Source organism: Cetorhinus maximus, chromosome 13, assembly GCF_964194155.1.
Source record: "Cetorhinus maximus chromosome 13, sCetMax3.hap1.1, whole genome shotgun sequence".
Lineage (NCBI taxonomy): Eukaryota > Metazoa > Chordata > Chondrichthyes > Lamniformes > Cetorhinidae > Cetorhinus > Cetorhinus maximus.
In genome coordinates this window covers 1,353,775-1,371,852 of record NC_135891.1, presented here as the reverse complement: position 1 = coordinate 1,371,852, position 18,078 = coordinate 1,353,775, and the positions used below count along the sequence as shown (strand labels likewise).

General features: G+C 41.9%; 1 protein-coding gene across 6 annotated transcripts in view; it reads left to right on the top strand.

Moving 5' to 3' along the window:
- The window catches only part of ralgapb (Ral GTPase activating protein non-catalytic subunit beta), a 154,822-nt gene that overhangs the window by 79,173 nt on the left and 57,571 nt on the right, over positions 1 to 18,078 (top strand). For all 6 annotated transcript variants that reach the window (XM_078554820.1, XM_078554819.1, XM_078554818.1 and 3 more), the window contains 5 exons: positions 8,229 to 8,396; positions 11,778 to 11,892; positions 12,513 to 12,660; positions 12,747 to 12,811; positions 13,022 to 13,160. In XM_078554820.1, coding sequence (XP_078410946.1) covers positions 8,229 to 8,396; positions 11,778 to 11,892; positions 12,513 to 12,660; positions 12,747 to 12,811; positions 13,022 to 13,160 — 635 coding nt within the window. The remainder of the gene's footprint in view (positions 1 to 8,228; positions 8,397 to 11,777; positions 11,893 to 12,512; positions 12,661 to 12,746; positions 12,812 to 13,021; positions 13,161 to 18,078) is intronic.

Sequence of the window (18,078 nt, the reverse complement as noted above, 5' to 3'; positions counted from 1 at the left end):
CTTAAAAAAAATTCCAAGATCCCCATTTTCGCCAAAAACTAATCAGTTCTCTCTTGAGCCATAGCTTATCTATGTACCAAGTTTTGTTGAAATCTGTCCATTAGTTTTCAAGATATGTTGCTTTACAGGAAAACAGACTTGCAAATGAGATTGCCTTCAGTGGAGGTAATTATCTTGCTTATTTAGTGTTTAATTTTTTGAACCTTAATTTTTAAAAACTCCCATGTAGAACTTGTAACAAATATCTCCTGGGAATCGGGATAAGTAATATTCGCTGGATAGCTCTCATCTATTCCAACCTTGATGGACAATCTATTGTTCCTAAATCCATGCTTACTTTATATGGTTTCTGTACTGTTAAGGTGAACATTGGTAGCATCTCATATACCATCAGGACTGTAAAACAAAAATAACAATACCTGGAAAAACTCAGCAGGTCTGGCAGCATCTGCGGAGAGGAACACAGTTAACGTTTCAAGTCCATATGACTCTTCAACAGAACTAAGTAAAAATAGAAAAGAGGTGAAATATAAGCTGGTTTAAGGGGGGGGGGAGACAGGTAGAGCTGGATAGAGGGCCAGTGATAGGTGGAGATAGACAAAAGATGTCATAGACAAAAGGACAAAGAGGTGTTGAAGGTGGTGATATTATCTAAGGAATGTGCTAATTAAGGATAGAAAGCAGGAGAAGCAGGGTACAGATAGCCCTAGTGGGGGTGGGGTGAAGGGATCGAAATAGGCTAAAAGGTAGAGATAAAACAATGGATGGAAATACATTTAAAAATAATGGAAATAGGTGGGAAAAGAAAAATCTATATAACTTATTGGAAAAGGGGGGGGGTGGGGGGTCGGAAAGGGGTTGGGGATGGAGGAGAGAGTTCATGATCTAAAACTGTTGATCTCAATATTCAGTCCAGAAGGCTGTAAAGTGCCTAGTCGGAAGATGAGGTGCTGTTCCTCCAGTTTGCGTTGAACTTCACTGGAACAATGTAGCAGGCCAAGGACAGACGTGTGGGCATGAGAGCAGGGTGGAGTGTTGAAATGGCAAGCGACAGGGAGGTCTGGGTAATGCTTGCGGACAGACCAAAGGCGTTCTGCAAAGCGGTCACCCAGTCTGCGTTTGGTCTCTCCAGTGTAGAGGAAACTGCATTGGGAGCAACGAATGCAGTAGACTAAATTGAGGGAAGTGCAAGTGAAATGCTGCTTCACTTGAATGGAGTGTTTGGGCCCTTGGACGGTGAGGAGAGGGGAAGTAAAGGGGCAGGTGTTGCACCTTCTGTGGTTGCATGGGAAGGTGCCGTGGGAGGGGGTTGAGGAGTAGGGGGTGAGGGAGGAGTGGACCAGGGTGTCCCGGAGGGAACGATCCCTGTGGAATGCCGCCGGGGGAGGTGAAGGGAAGATGTGTTTGGTGGTGGCATCATGCTGGAGTTGGTGGAAATGGTGGAGGATGATCCTTTGAATGCGGAGGCTGGTGGGGTGATAAGTGTGGACAAGGGGGACCCTATCATGTTTCTGGGAGGGAGAGGAAGGTGTGAGGGCGGATGCGTGGGAGATGGGCCGGACACGGTTGAGGGCCCTGTCAACCACCGTGGGTGGAAAACCTTGGTTAAGGAAGAAGGAAGACATGTCAGAGGAGCTGTTTTTGAAAGTGGCATCATCAGAACAGATGCGACGGAGGCAAAGGAACTGAGAGAATAGGATGGAGTCCTTATAGGAAGCGGGGTGTGAGGAGCTGTAGTCAAGGTAGCTGTGGGAGTCGGTAGGCTTGTAATGAATATTGGTGGAGAGTCTGTCACCAGAAATTGAGACAGAGAGGTCAAGGAAGGGAAGGGAAGTGTCAGAGATGGACCATGTGAAAATGATGGAGGGGTGGAAATTGGAAGCAAAATTAATAAATTTTTCCAGGTAAAGCTACCTCGACTACAGCTCCTCACACCCCGCTTCCTGTAAGGACTCCATCCCATTCTCTCAGTTCCTTCGCCTCCGTCGCATCTGTTCTGATGATGCCACTTTCAAAAACAGTTCCTCTGACATGTCTTCCTTCTACCTTAACCGAGGTTTTCCACCCACGGTGGTTGACAGGGCCCTCAACCGTGTCCAGCCCATCTCCCACGCATCCGCCCTCACACCTTCCTCTCCACTCTTCCATCACCCCCTACACCTCAACCCCCTCCCACGGCACCTTTCCATGCAACCACAGAAGGTGCAACACCTGCCTCTTTACTTCCCCTCTCCTTACCGTCCAAGGGCCCAAACACTCCTTTCAAGTGAAGCAGCACTTCACTTGCACTTCCCTCAATTTAGTCTACTGCATTCGCTGCTCCCAATGCAGTTTCCTCTACATTGGAGAGACCAAACGCAGAATGGGTGACCACTTTGCGGAACACCTTCGGTCTGTCCGCAAGCATGACCCAGACTTTCCTGTCGCTTGCCATTTTAACACTCCACCCTGCTCTCATGCCCACATGTCCGTCCTTGGCCTGCTACATTGTTCCAGTGAAGCTCAACGCAAACTAGAGGAGCAGCACCTCATCTTCCGACTAGGCACTTTACAGCCTTATGGACTGAATATTGAGTTCAACAATTTTAGATTATGAACTCTCTCCTCATCCCCACCCCCTTTCCGATCCCCCCTTTTTTTCCAATAATTTATATAGATTTTTCTTTTCCCACCTATTTCCATTATTTTTATAAAAGCAAAAAACTGCGGATGCTGGAAATCCAAAACAAAAACAGAAACAGAAATACCTGGAAAAACTCAGCAGGTCTGGCAGCATCGGCGGAGGAGAGCATAGTTGACGTTTCGAGTCCTCATGACCCTTCAACAGAACAGAACATTATTTTTAAATGTATTTCCATCCATTGTTTTATCTCTACCTTTTAGCCTTTTTCGATCCCTTCCCCCCACCCCCACTAGAGCTATCTGTACCTTGCTCATCCTGCTTTCTACTCTTAATTAGCACATTCCTTAGATAATATCACCACCTTCAACACCTCTTTGTCCTTTTGTCTATGACATCTTTTGTCTATCTCCAGCTATCACTGGCCCTCTATCCAGCTCTACCTGTCCCACCCCACCCCCCTTAAACCAGCTTATATTTCACCTCTTTTCTAGTTTTACTTAGTTCTGTTGAACAGTCATATGGACTCGAAACGTTAACTGTGTTCCTCTCCGCAGATGCTGCCAGACCTGCTGAGTTTTTCCAGGTATTTTTATTTTTGTTTTGGATTTCCAGCATCTGCAGTTTTTTGCTTTTACCGTCAGGACTGTAGCCTGCTGTAGATGCTGTTGCCTGCTCTCTAATTTCTGGCCATGTCTCACTCCATACTTGGACATCGAGTTAATATGAATCATCCTGCAGTTCACTGGTGTAGATGCTATTCCTCCCTTTTCGTCGCTTCTTATCTTTATATTAAATAACTTTCAAAACCCTTTAGGCCAAATTGAAAACCCAGTTTCAAATTTTTATACCCATTGAGTTTGCTGCTTGCTAGATTTTTAAATTATTTTTACTTGGTCACTTCAGTGACAACGTTTCTGCAAGTGATAGTGATTTCTTTTAGGAAAGGAAGGTGGCCGAGGAAGGCACTCATTTGTATCAAACTGCTACAAATTAAGCAGTTCAAGAAGGTGGAAACTAGGAATGGGCAATAAATGCCAGCCTTGCCAGTGATGTCATACTCTGAGGGTGAATTTACAAACAAACTTGAGAAAGCGCTAGCCACAGACCTTGTGTTTGGTTACAGTGGCTGGAAATGGTGAGGGCAGCTTCATGACCAGAAAACGTGAGTTGCTGAAGGTATTGAGCAAAGCTACCACTCTAGACAGTGAGTGCCTCCAGAGACAGCAGGGCTCTTGTACTCTCCCTGTAATACTGCCAAAGATGTAGGAGTTATAGTCAATAGAAGTTTCCTTAAAAATAAATTTTACGCAAGGGAAAAGCGTTTGGGGCGGTGATTTTTGAAGCGCTGTAGAAAGTGCAGAAAAAATTTACAAAGATGTTAACCAGAATTGAGTGAGTGCAGGAAAGATTAAGCAAACTGAACTTTGATGGGGTGAATGTTCAGGAACTGTTTCCACTTATGGCTGAATCCAGAGCAAGGGAACATAAATATTAAAAGCCAGCAAGAGATCCAATAGGGAATTTGGGAAGAATTACTTTACATAAAGTGGTGAGAATGTGGAACTTGCTGTCAGAGGGATGGTTGAAGCCGAGAGCATTGACTCATTTAAGGGGAGGTTTGATGAGGGATATGGGGGGGCAGGGTGTAGAGAGATGATTGGTGTGCAAGGAGGATTGTGTTGAGCATAAACACTTGCTTAGACTCTGGGAGAATGGCCTCTTTCTGTGCTTCAAATTGAGTAACTGCTAAACAAGATAATGGACTGTAAAAGCTTCTATAACAATGCAAAAAGGAAAAGATTAGCTAAAACAAACGTGGGCCCATTACAAACGGAATCAGGAGAATTTATAATGGGGAATAAGGAAATGGCAGAAAACTAAGCAAATACTTGTGTCTGTCCTCACAGAGGAAGATACTAAAAAACTTTCTAGATGTAATGTAGAATCAAGGGACTAGCGTAAATGTGGAACTGCAATATATTAACATTAGTTTAAAAAATAGTATTAGAGAAATTAATCGGACTTAAAGTAGGTAAATCCCCTGAACCTGATTATCTACATCCCAGAGTGTTGAAAGAGGTGGCTGTAGAGATAGCGGATGCATTGATGATCATCTTTCAAAATTCTATAGACTTTGGAATGGTTCCTGCAGATTGGAAGTTAGCAAATGTAACCCCACTATTTAAGAAAGGAGGGAGAGAGAAAACTGGGAATTATAGACCTGTTAGCCTGACATCAGTGGTTGGGGAAATGCTAGAATCTATAATAAAGGATGTGAGAACAGGACACTTAGAAAATAATGGTAAGATTAGGCAGAGTCAACATGGATTTGTGAAAGAGAAATCATGTTTAACAAACCTGTTGGAGTGTTTTGAGGATGTAACTAGCAGAATAGATGAGGGGGAACCAGTGGATGTGATATATTTAGATCTTCAGGAAGCTTTGGATAAGATCCCACACAAGTTAGTCAACAAACTTGGAGCACATGGGATTGCAGGGGGGATATACTGGCATGGGTTGAGAGCTGGTTAATGAACAGAAACCAGAGAGTAGGAATAAATGCGTCACTTTCAGGTTGGCAGGCAGTGACTTGTGGGTACTGCAGGAATCAGTGCTTGGGCTCCAGCTATTCACAATCTATGTCAATGATTTGGATGTGGGAGTTAAATATAATATTTCCAAGTTTGCAGATGACACAAACCGGGTGGAATTGTGAGTTGTGAGGAAGATGCAAAGACACTTCAAGAGGATTTGGAGAGGCTAAGCGAGTGAGCAAATATTTGGCAGATGTGGAGAAATGGGAGGTTATCCGTTTTGCTAGAAATACAGAGTATTTATTAAATGGTGAGAGGCTGGGAAATGTTTAACTTCAAAGGGACTTGGGTGTCCTTGTTCATGAGTCACTGAAAGCTAACATGCACGTACAGCAAGCAACTAAGAAGGCAAATGGTATAAAAACAAAAACTACTGCGGATGCTAGAAATCCAAAAAAAGGCAAATGGTATGTTGGCCTTTATTACAAGAGGATTTGAGTATAGAGTAAAGATGTCATGCTGCAATTGTGTAGAGACTTGGTTAGACTGCAGCTGGAGTATTGTGTGCAGTTTTGGTCTCCTTACCTAAGGAAAGATATACTTGCCATGGGGTGGTGGGGGGGTGTGCAACAAAGGTTCACCAAACTAATTCCTAGAATGGAAGGATTGTCCTATGAGGAAAGATTAAATATGCTGGGCCTTTATTCTCTGGAGTTTAGAAGAATGAGAGATGATCTCATTCAAACATACAAACTTCTTACAGGGCTCAAAAGGGTAGATGCAGGAAGGATGTTTCCACTGGCTGGGGTGTCTTGAACCAGGGGACACAGTCTCAGAATAAGGGGCAGGTCATTCAGGACTAAGATGAGGGGGAATTTCTTCACTGAGGGTGGTGAATCTTTGTAACTCTCTACCCCAGAGGCCTCAGTCATTGAGTATATTCAAGACTGAGATTGATAAATTTCTACATACTAAAAGCATCAAGAGATACAGGGATTGTGCAGGAAATGGTGCTGAAGTAGAAAACCAGCCATGATCTCATTGAATGGCTGAGTGGGCTCAAAGGGCTGAATGGCCTACTCCTCCTATTTCTATGTTTTTCTATCATCTTTTTAAGAACATAAAATGTTGTGCAAGGAAAAGCCAATAGAATTATATTACATGAATTCTACTTGAGTAGTAAATTTAAAATACCAGTTAATTGCACAGTAGAAATAAGTGGATTTGTACCAAGAAGGGCAAAGCAGTTGCAGGGAGGGTCTGGCCATTGCCCATCTAGGCACTGGGAGTTTTCTGATCAGTTCCAGATAGTCCCGCAATCCAGTGCTGTAGAGGATAGATGGTTCAGGCTGGGCAAGCAGCAGAAAGGTTCATCAGTGCTCTGTTCTGGTGGGCTGTGCTGCTTTGGTTGGTAGACCTCTATCTTTACCACTGTGCTGTCTTTAACTCATATTCATGTTTGAGATATGAGAGTCGTTGGCAAGGCCAGTGTGTACTGTTCATTCCTATTGACACTTGAGAAGGTGCTGGTGAACCACCTTGAGACGCTGCAGTGTGTGGTGAAGGTGTACCCGCAGTGCTGTTAGGTCACAAGTTCATTTAGCTGTTCCAGTACAGCTACAACACTGGCATCTACCCAGCTATGTGGAAAATTGCCCAGGTATGTCCTGTACACACAAAGCAGGACAAATCCAACCCGGCAAATTACCTCTCCATCAGTAAAGTAATGGAAGGGGTCATCAACAGTGCTATCAAGCAGCACTTAGTTAGCAATAACCTGCTCACTGACACCCAGTTTGGGTTCTGCCAGGGCCACTCAGCTCCTGACCTCATTACAGCCTTGGTTCAAACATGGGCAAAAGAGCTCAACTCCCGAGGTGAAGTGGAAGTGACTGCCCTTGACATCAAGGCCACATTTGACCGAGAGATTTGACCGAGACCCAGCCTCCACTGCTGTCCAAGGAAGAGTTCCAAAGATTCACGACACTCAGAGAAAAAATGTTTCTTCATCTCCATCTTAAATGAGAGATCTCTTATTTTTAAACTGTGTCCCCTAGTTCTAGACATCCTTTCAGCATCCATCCTGTCAAGTCCCCTCAGGATCTGATGTTTCAATAAGATCACCCCTCAATATTCCAAACTCCAATGGATGCAGACCCAACCTTTCCTTGTAAGATACCTGCTGCCCCGCTCCTCCCACCCCCCAAATCCCAGGTATCTGTTGAGTGAGCCTTCTCTGAACCACTTCTAACACACTTATGTCCTTTCTTAAATAAGGAGACCAAAACTATACAAAGTACTCTAGATGTGGCCTCACCAACACCCTGTACAACTGCAGCAAAACATCACTACTTTTATATTCCAATCCCCTTGCAATAAATCTTATTCTAAAAATTCAAGCCTTCCATTTGGTTCTTGTTTCAGTACATACACACTGAACCTGTCCTTAGCAACATGCAGCAGACTAAAACATGATACAGCTTCAATTCTGATTACAATGCATAAGTGCAGTGTTTTGGGTCAAATCACAGTTGGTTGTGTCTGTTTCAACCTATCATCCTTTTGCTCTAAAAGGACAGCCAAAGTCAGACTGAGCCTATTTTCTCCCCCACCCCAAACAATGAGGTATGAATTCTGTACGCTTTTATTATTGAGAAAATTGGGTAAAAGACCAGGTCCATAATCACCATCAGGGTGCTTGAGTAGGAGAGAAGACTCAATAAATGAAGCAGTAGCAATGAGGTGTGTATATCATTTGGTGCGTATAGAGTATAACTAGCATGCCAGCCTGAGGTGGCCAGCTTTCATGGTTTTAACATGTCATCTGAACCATAGTTGACTGTGTTAAGTGTGCAGTAAGATTGCTGGCCTAAAAAGCTCACAGACAATTATAATTGATCAATGTTTTAAGAGGTGTTCAAAGTAACATAACTTAGTAACTTTATTGATTAACTAGGGAAATTACCACTTAATCTGTTAATTGGAATATATTGGATCTGAAAATGCTGCAATCTTGATTTCATTTTTACATGTAATGCAAAGTAAAGTGTTGCTTATTTTCTTTTATCCAGGTTCTATATGGTGCTGATCCAGGGACTGCAGATAAATGATTATATTTGCCGCCCGGTTTTGGCTAGCATCATCCTGAACTCTCCTGCTTTGTTTTGCTGCGATCTGAAAGGCATTGATATTCTAGTTCCTTACTTCATTTCAGCACTAGAAACAATATTGCCTGACCGGTGAGTTGATTTGTTGTTCTTAATGCACCACCATTTGAATTGGTCTTTGAACTAATTCTCTTCCGCCCTCTATGATTCCAGATGCACTGAGCATCCAATGGGACTTTGCCCAACCAGCAGGTATCTGGCGGTTATGAATTTGTGAGCCTCAGCTGTGAGTGTCACCTAACTATTTGACCATGATGGGCATCACAGCCAATCTTAATCTATCGTTGTGCACTCTGGACACTTTGTTCAGAAGTCACTGGTTTAATAAGTAGCAAGAACCCCGGCCATGAAAGGCTGTTTCATCAATGCCCTGACTAAGATTACCTAGCTATACACAGGTGGGGAATCAATTCAGAGACCTTGCAGATTTATGGGTAAACTTGCTGGGTCTCGGGGGGTACCTGTATGGGTTCTAATTGGTTCACACATGTACTCGTTTTACTGTAGTTGAAATTTAGACCTTTCCTAATCAGCTTCTTGTTTGGAGTAACCCAGCAGAAGTGGTCTGGGCACACTGTTTAATTTGAGATAAAGGGCCAAATGTACAAATACGTGCCCAGGGCAGAGCGCTACCTGTCAACATGTATCAGCTCAACTTAACCAGTCACACAAACACCTAGGCTGCTCCAGCTCCTCAGAGGCCAGGCTCGAGGCTCACTTCCTGAATCCTCAAAGCCTGTCCAGAACCTATAAGACACGAGTCAGGAATGTGATAAAATACTCTCGACTTGTCTGGATGAGTACAGCTGCAACACCATTCAAGAAACTTGAAACCATCCAGGACATACTGGTCAGCTTGATGAGCACCTCATGCACTGGTCTAAACATCCACCACCAATGCACAGTGGCTTCAGCGTGCGTCATCTACAAGATGCACTACAACAACTCACCAAGGATTCTTTGGCAGCACCTTCCAAACATAAAAGAATTAGGGGATTAGATGCATGGAAACACCACCACCTCCACATTCCCTTCCATGTCACATATCACCCAGAGTTGGACATATATCGACCACTCATGCATTATCACTGTTTAAAATCCTGGAACTCCCTATAAAATAACACTACAAGAACACCTTCACCACATAGAGGTTCAAGAAGGTGGCTCACCACTAGCATCCTGTTATTGTTTTTAGTAAAAATCCTGAGTGTATTTGTTATTATTTAAATAACTTGCGTGGCTAATACCATCCAACACGGCCCCCACCCCGGCCTTCATAAAGTTTTTTCATTTACTCACCCACAGATTGTTCAACTCACCTGCAGATTTACCCATTTTCAAAAGGATGCATGTTTTAAATTACTTAAGAGATTAATTTTAATTTGTTCATTCATGGGATGTGGGCGTCACTGGCTGGGCGAGCGATTTATTGCCCATCCCTAGTTGCCCTTGAGAAGGTGGTGGTGAGCTGCCTTCTTGAACCGCTGTAGTCCATGTGGTGTAGGTACACCCACAGTGCTGTTAGGGATGGAGTTCCAGGATTTTGACCCAGCGACAGTGAAGGAACGGCGATATATTTCCAAGTCAGGATGGTGAGTGGCTTGAAGGGGAACTTCCAGGCGGTGGTGTTCCCATCTATCTGCTGCCCTTGTCCTTCTAGATGGTAGTGGCCGTGGGTTTGGAAGGTGCTGCCTAAGGAGCCTTGGTGAATTCCTGCAGTGCATCTGTTGGACACAAATTTTATTCAGATTTAATATATTAGCACGTTTACAGTTATCAGTAGAAATACTCTGGTATATTAATACCCTGCGTAGCCAGGTTCAGGTCATCATTTCAAAGCTTGCAAATGATTCTAAACCGGGAAATGCAGCAAACAGTGTGAATGATAGTAACAGATTTCAGGAGGACATACACTGGTGAACTGGGTGAACACATAGCAGACGGAATTGAATTGAATTCAGAGGAGTGTGAAGTGATACTTTTTGCTAGGAAAAATAAGAAGAGGCAATATAAACTAAATAGTACAAAGGAGATATAGAAACAGAGAGCTGGGCATTTATGCACGCAAGTCATTGAAGGTGGCAGGACACGATAAGGCTAAGGAATGGAGTACAAAATAAAATAAATTGCGCTATACCTTTGGAGAACACTAGTTGGGCCTCAGCTGGAGATTTGAGTACAATTCTGGGAACCCCACTGCGGAAGAGATGTCAAGACCTTCGAGAGGGTGCAGAGGAGGTTTACTTAGAATGTTATTGGGGATGAAGCACTTCAATTAAGACAGGATACTAGGGAAGCTGGGCTTATTCTCCTTGTAACAGAGAAGGTTGAGAGCTGCTTTAATGGAGATGTTCAAAATTTTGGAGGTTTTAATAGATAGGGAGAAACTGTTTCCATTGATAGGAGGGTCGGTAACCAGAAGGCACAGCATTGAGATTATTAGTCAAAAAGCCAGGAAGGAGATGAAAATATTTTTCATGCAGTAAGCTGTTGTGACCTGGAATGAGCTGCCTGAAAGGTGGTGGATGCAGATTAAATTGTACTCAAAAGGGAATTTGATAATATACTTAAAGAAATATTTGAAGAGCTATGGATAAAGAGCTGTGGTGTGGGATTAGTTGGATAGTTCATTCAAAGAACTGGCAGAGGCACAGAATGCTGAATGGCCTCTTTCAATGCTGTAAGATTGTGCGATTCAGTGATTAGCCATGGATGAAACTGGGAGATGGAGGAAAAGCATGTCAGCGCCATCTAGTGAAATGTAAATAACAGTAAGTATGTTCTCAGATTAAAAATCCCTTCTCCCTTCTATGCATTAATTGTGTGACTAAATCATGACATTTGTGTGACAAAAGCTACTGGGACCTCTTCCACCCCACTTCCTGTTTACCTTCCTTGAACTTGTCCTGCTCCAACTTCCATTCTCCTCTTTCTCTCACCTTCTGTTTCCCTTTACCCCTTGTATTGCCCCCTCATCCTTCCTTGTCTCTGCTCTCACTTTGAGCTCTCTCACTCCTTTTCCCATTCTTACTCCCTCTTTTCCCTCTATCTTTCTTTCCGCTTCCTCTTCTCCCTTTCCTCACCCTCTCACTCCTAGGAATAGTGAATAATAATTTTTGTGCATTATAAAGAATAACAGCATAATACAAGATAATATATCCGGGTTTGAGAAGAAACGTGAGTACTGCTCATCCTCCATTCAGTCGTCACTGCTTGACCTTTGAACTGCTGTTTCCTCTGCTCCCACTCTTTTGCTGTCCCACAGATTGTGTTGTTTGGTGTTCATTATGTACATGTAATTAAAAGGTATCAGAGGAGGAGTCGAAGCATTTAGTACTGTAACAAAATCTAGACTGATCTTCAATTCCACTGCATTGTCTGTACTACATTTTGAAAATAGGGGATCTGAGCAACTGATTGTAAAGTGTTATTTTTTCCATCCCCTCTTTGCAGCGAGCTTTCAAAATTCAAAGCATACGTGAATCCCACTGAACTTAGGAGAGCATCAATCCACATTCTACTGTCCATGCTGCCTCTCCCCCATCACTTTGGGACAGTTAAAGCAGAGGTACTGTTCATTATCGATTGCTTAAATACTTTGAAGATTGTACCTAATAGAGCAGTGAAGGAAACAAAATGTCAACAGCGATACAGATGTCATTGGATGGAGTATGAATTAAATTTAACAGCCTTTAATTTTTTTGCTGAATAATTGTCACCTTTGCTTTGGGACGTTTGTGCCCATATTTTAGACATATCACATTTATAGATATATCCCTGTCTGTCTTTATGGTTCCAAACTGTTGAAGGTTCCAGGTTCGATCCAAAGCCTTTGCTGCATTAGCTGATCTCAGCTGTCAGCGATTGGGAAGCTACAGTTGCTTCTGGTTAGGAAGTTGACATATTTCTGCTTCTGATTGATGTCCAGCAATCCCTGCTTTACAAAAGCAGCGCCAGTGAGGGCAAGATCGTGCTTGGCTGCAGTATCCCCCCACAGAGCAATTCCTTGCAAACACTCTGTTGTTGCATTTGAAAAACTGGCAATCTAATAAGGTTATTCAAGTGGCAGCCAGTGGGGGGAAAAAAGCAGACATCAAAATTCTTGGTGGGGAGAAAATGGTTAAAAAATAAACAAAAACTAAGTGGATTGCTAGCTGTGTCCACAAGTTTTTCCTTTTTTCTTTCTAGGTGCTTTTGGAAGGAAAGTTCAGCAGCGAGGATTCCTCATCGCATGACAAGCCAGTTACCTTTCTCTCCCTGAAATTGAGGCTTGTCAATGTGTTAATTGGTGCCCTACAGACTGAAACCGATCCTAACAACACACAGATGATTCTAGGTCGGTAGGGATCTTATTTGGCTCATACCCTGATTTATGGTTGCCAAATATTTTAATCGGTTATCAAAAGCCTGTTTTCCTTTCAGGTGCCATGTTAAATATTGTTCAAGATTCTGCTCTTTTGGAAGCTATCGGTTCTGAAATGGAGTTGGTAAGTTGGCGAGCAGCTGTTGTGTATTTGAAACCTTTGACAGAGGCTACTGTGGATTATTTTTTTTAATATAAATGCAAAACTATTGATTACAAAACAGTGAAAGTGCAGTCTACCTTTTGAGGCTTTTCAGTTCTTAACAGTTTAGTTGCTTAATGTTTTGACCAGAACTGTTTGCGCCTCTTGAGCCCTGTGCTTATGCTTTTACAGAGTGTTGGTGATAGCACTCACGTGTCGCTCAAGAGTCATAGTCGAAACAGCAGTGGCATCAGTATGACCAGCACTGGCAGCTCTGAAGCCACAACACCAGATAGCGAAAGACCAGCACAGGCCCTTCTGCGGGATTATGGTGAGAGATACTTGGCATTAAAACATATTCTTAGTGTAATCTAATTCCCTGTTCATCTCGATGAAATATGTCCTTGTAAAAACAAAAAGTTGGTTACCTCACTATGTAATGATGTTTAAGAACATATTCTCACAAGTATTGGGCACCCAGTTGCTATACCGTAGTTTCCAGATTATTGGAATGACCTTTGACTTCCCTTATCAGAAAAGAAAACCCTCAAAGCAGCAATTGAGTTCAGAAATTCTAGTCTTTGCTTGTTGAAGTATCAACAATGCAAATGCTGACAGAGCACTCAACCTTTGGTACAAGCCTAGAGGATTAACAGGACTATCCCAACCCACAGGAGCACACCAACTAATGGGTTCAAAGCAGCAGGCACAGAGTTATCTGAAGTCTAGACCATACAGTTTCAGCACTCCATGCAGAGCTTAAAATACTATTCATTTTATCTGTGTTCTGTGAATTGAAACCAGGTTGACTGTCTGGTTGGACCGTGCTCATTCTTAGTAACAATGCTGGATAAAACTCCCAGAGACCACTGCTCCCACTGATCATAAAGTTGAGTTTTAGTCATGCAGAATTTGATACTCTGAACTGCCTCCTTAAAATCCTTCTGTCCCAGTAAGGGGTCTGAGATATAGTAGCCAGAAGGAGAGCTCTTTAGTCGATTAGACTGGTGAATGCTGGGTAAAATCAAAGGGGTTGTTACCCATAGTTTATTGGTAGCACAGTTGCTTTTGTGTCAGAATACACGAGTTCATGCCCCACTCCAGAGGCTTGAGCACCTAATCTAAGTCTACTTCAGTGCATTGCTGAGGAAGTGTTACACTGTTGGAGATGACCTCTTGTAGACGAAAGTTTAAACTGAGGTCCTGCCTACCCTTTTAGGATGTAAAACATCCCATGGCACTATTCAAAGGAGAACAAGAAGAGTTCCCCATCTCCTGTATGAAAGCTGTCTGCTCCATTTCCTACATTGCCTCAGTGACTGTGTTTCAAGGGGAATGTGTTGACTATGAAATGTTTTGGGATGTCCTGAGAGAGTCAAACATGCTCTATAACTGAAAGGTCTTTCTTTCTAGCATCGCATTTAAATTCGAAGTGAAGGAACAATATCAACCCCTTTTATGCACCATTTAGAGAATTTTTTTAATCAAGTAATCGCTCCCATGGATTTGAAGTGAGGATTATGGAGGATTAAGAGCAGTAAAGGTACCCAAGTATCATTATGGAGTCCCGTATACTCTGTTTTAGCTCCAGACTTGCCATTTTCAGAAGGGTTTCTTGTGAGAAAGTTCGTATGATGGCTGATGTCAGTTATTGGGTTACACAGGTATTGACTTATCAGGCTTGCACAGTTCATGTTGGCAGGTATCCCCCTAGGCTGGTTGCAAATTAGGATAATCAGTAACAAACTTTGTCACTATTGGTGCGATTCATAGACCTCATTTCATTTTGCTTTTCTGGAATTGGCAAATTGTTCAACTTATTTATATGAAGCCAGTTGTTTAAGTTTGAAAAACCAATTTGGTCAATTAAGTGTTTGCTTCTGATCATCTGAGAGAATAGTTTGGTTTTGAAATGTTTAACTTGCCTTTGTTTCAGTGTTATAGAGGCAGCTGAGTTACCTATAGAACTAACTTAAAGCAATAAGGAATTTCTAACAATTTAGCATGGAATGCTCAGCATGGTGTTGAACTGCATGCGGAAGAACATAGCAGAATCTTTGTGTATGCAATAATCAAACAAAGCAGAACGACAATAAAAGAAAAAATAGATTGAGTGGAATTGCAATACATTGTACAGAGTTTGAAAGCCCAGTGGCCTTGCTTATGATCCTGCTGCTTGGAGACTATATATATATATATATATATATATATATATAGATCCGATATCTATTACACAGTTGGGTTTAACATATCTTTGTGCTTTCAGAAAGAGGATGCACAGAATTTTCTGCATGACGTTGATTTACTCACCAGCTAGAGAGACTACTGCAGCTTGTTGCAGCATTGTAGTGTGGGTTTTGAGCTATCCTGCAATAAGGGGTGGAGATAGGACCCAGGGACTTATCCAGCGTTGTTGGAAAATTGCATTGGATCTACTTAATTCAGATTGCATGTATACAGATTCAACAGTAATTAATCTTCCAGGGTGTCGGTGTTCTGTTGATGTTCTGAGACCTAATGCACAGCGTTTGCAGTCTCGTACATCTATTTAAAGAATGCCACACACTGAATCACATCCATTAATATAGTGTTGATATTGTCAGTATGTAGAAGTACATTCTTCATCTCTGAGGAAGACGTTTTTAGAAATTGCAGCTCATGACTTTCAAAAGTTTTTGTCTTTGAAGTTGCAGCAAACCCTGTAAAGCAGAAATGCAGGGATCGTTGGGTGAAATGTATCAGTATGTTTTAAAAAACTACAGTTTCAGAGTGACTGCGGGGTTGGGGAGAGATTTAAAGGAAATGTATCCATTGCTATGTAATGTCTGTTCCAGGTAAAATATATATTTAAAAATCAACTTTGCACAAAGGTCTAACATTTCCAGGCTATCATTTCTTTAGTTATTTGTCTTCAGTATTTCCGTATTTTCTGGCAAAGTATGTCAGATTCTTCAATGCTTCGTCCTCTAAGAAGTAGGCCAGCAGTATCCAGTTTTCTTAGTTATTTCATTAGGAAACATGTAATGAGAGAAAGAGAGGGGTTAAATCAGTTTTACTATCAGCCAGAGTTGAGTCATCCCTAGTATCAAGCAGACAGGCCAAGAACTAATTCAATTTATCTGTACAGATGCTGAAAGATTTTGAAAATCTAGTATCTCAGAGACTCAAACCTGGCCATGACAGAAGGATCAATCACTAACCCATCATCTTTGTGTCTTCAGTCCCCCTTGGACAGTTGGCTAAAGCAGTAATGTTATTTATCCAACCATTAATTTTGCCCCAAGTGATTTACATAGCAACTTCAATGTACAAAATACAACCCCATTTCCCCACCCCCCCCACCCCAAAATATGTAGTAAGAGCAAGGCCAGAGGAGAGAGAAGAAAAGATGGATAGGTTGAAAAAATAGGTTTTGAGAAGGTTTTTAATGGACAGAGAAGCATGGAAGCAAAGGAGTTTGGGACATAGGACCAAGGTATCCAAAAGCTCTGCCACCAGTGATAGGTCCAAGTATTCTGATAGGGTTTTTCTCCTAGGATGAAATTTATTGTGCAGTAAAGCAAAAACCAAAACTGACCTTGCTTGAAATACTATGGAACAGAGGTAAAAATAATTTTAGCTTATAGGAATATATTGAGCAACTTTGTGCAGATTGATTTTTTCCATTGTCAGCAACGAAAACAGATGAGAGGTATCCAAGTTTGCCCTGAACAACTTTCATAGGTGTGATATGGTGGGCACTGGTAGCAGAGAGAGTCAGTCAATAGCAGCTCTTCACCTCTTGGCTGTGTTCCACTAATTAAAGACCTAAGCCATTTTATTTTTGTGCCCAAATCATTTCTCCCAATTGTTAATTGTTTTAAAAGACACCATTATAGAGAAAGCAAAAGTAATATTAAAAGCCTTCATTGTATTACAGATCTCCACCTAGACTCTCATTTCACTGTAACACTTCATATTTTTTGTCCAGATGTTCATATCTCTGCTGTTTTTCTTTTTCTTATTTGTGTAGAGCTGCCTTGTTTTAATTGTCTCAAACCCTTCCCCCTCCCAACAAACACTTCTGCTGATGAAAAAGGAATTGCATTTTTTTCGTTCATTTGAAAATAACTAAGTTATGAAGTGGGTTGTTAATGATGTCTGGATGCGTTCTGTTTAAACTAAAGGTTTAGTGGCCCTCAAATGAGACACCAAGTAACATCAAATGTGTTATGGACTCCTGAAAGAGAACAGGCACTATTCATTTCCTACAAACCATAAAATTCAACAAACCTGAGAGAGATAAAAATAAATTATGTAAAATTATTAAATTGTGTTTGTGATAAGAACCAGCACAAAATCACAAACATTGTTGTTTTGGAGTAATCTCCACAGGTGAAAAGAGGCAGGTCGCCTTCCAGTTATGTTGTTAGTCTTTGAAAATGATTATGGGCTGAAAATCTGTAGCCTTTCCTCCAGTCAACCCATTGGAATGGCTGGGATATAGGCTGGGTTGTGGCAAAGCCTAAATTAGCCTTGCACAGAAATTCCGACAGCTGATGCCAGGGATGGGAGCACGCACTCCTTGGTGAGGATATAAATACCAAGACCGCCAAATGACAAAATTGCAACCCAGCTGTGCACACAGACCAGAATGATGGCCTGCAGCCTCAAGGAGAGGCCCAGGGATGTATTGAATTAGTTCAGTGTACAAACCACCCCACCCACCCCAAAATACAATTTATAGCTTAGCATGGGTGTCTCCATTAGCAGACTTCCTCTTAGCCAAAAACTATGGAGTTAGTGGCAAATGACTGGGAAAAATGATTCTCAGAACCTTCCACCAAATCTGTTCCCCACACACTCCTTATTGAGGCCTTATTCCACTAAACCCTTGCTTTAAAAAATAAAGCATGAAATGCTCTATTAAAATTTAAAAGGAAAGGAACTTTCATTTACAAAGTGCATTTTATGACCTCTGGATGCTCCAAAGCAGTTTACAACTAATGAAGTACTTCTAAAGTGTAGTCACTGTTGTAGTGTAGGCAACACAGCAGCCAATTTGAACACATTAAGCTCCCACAAATACCAATGTGATAATGGTCAAGTAATCTGTTTTTTGTGGTGTTGATTGAGAGATCAATATTGACCAGGGATAACTTGCCTGCTCTTTGAAATAATGCTTTGGTATTTTTTGCGTCCTCCTAAGATATCAGGCAGGGGCTTTGCTTTCACCTCTCGCCCAGATCTCACAGATAGTGACTGTGACA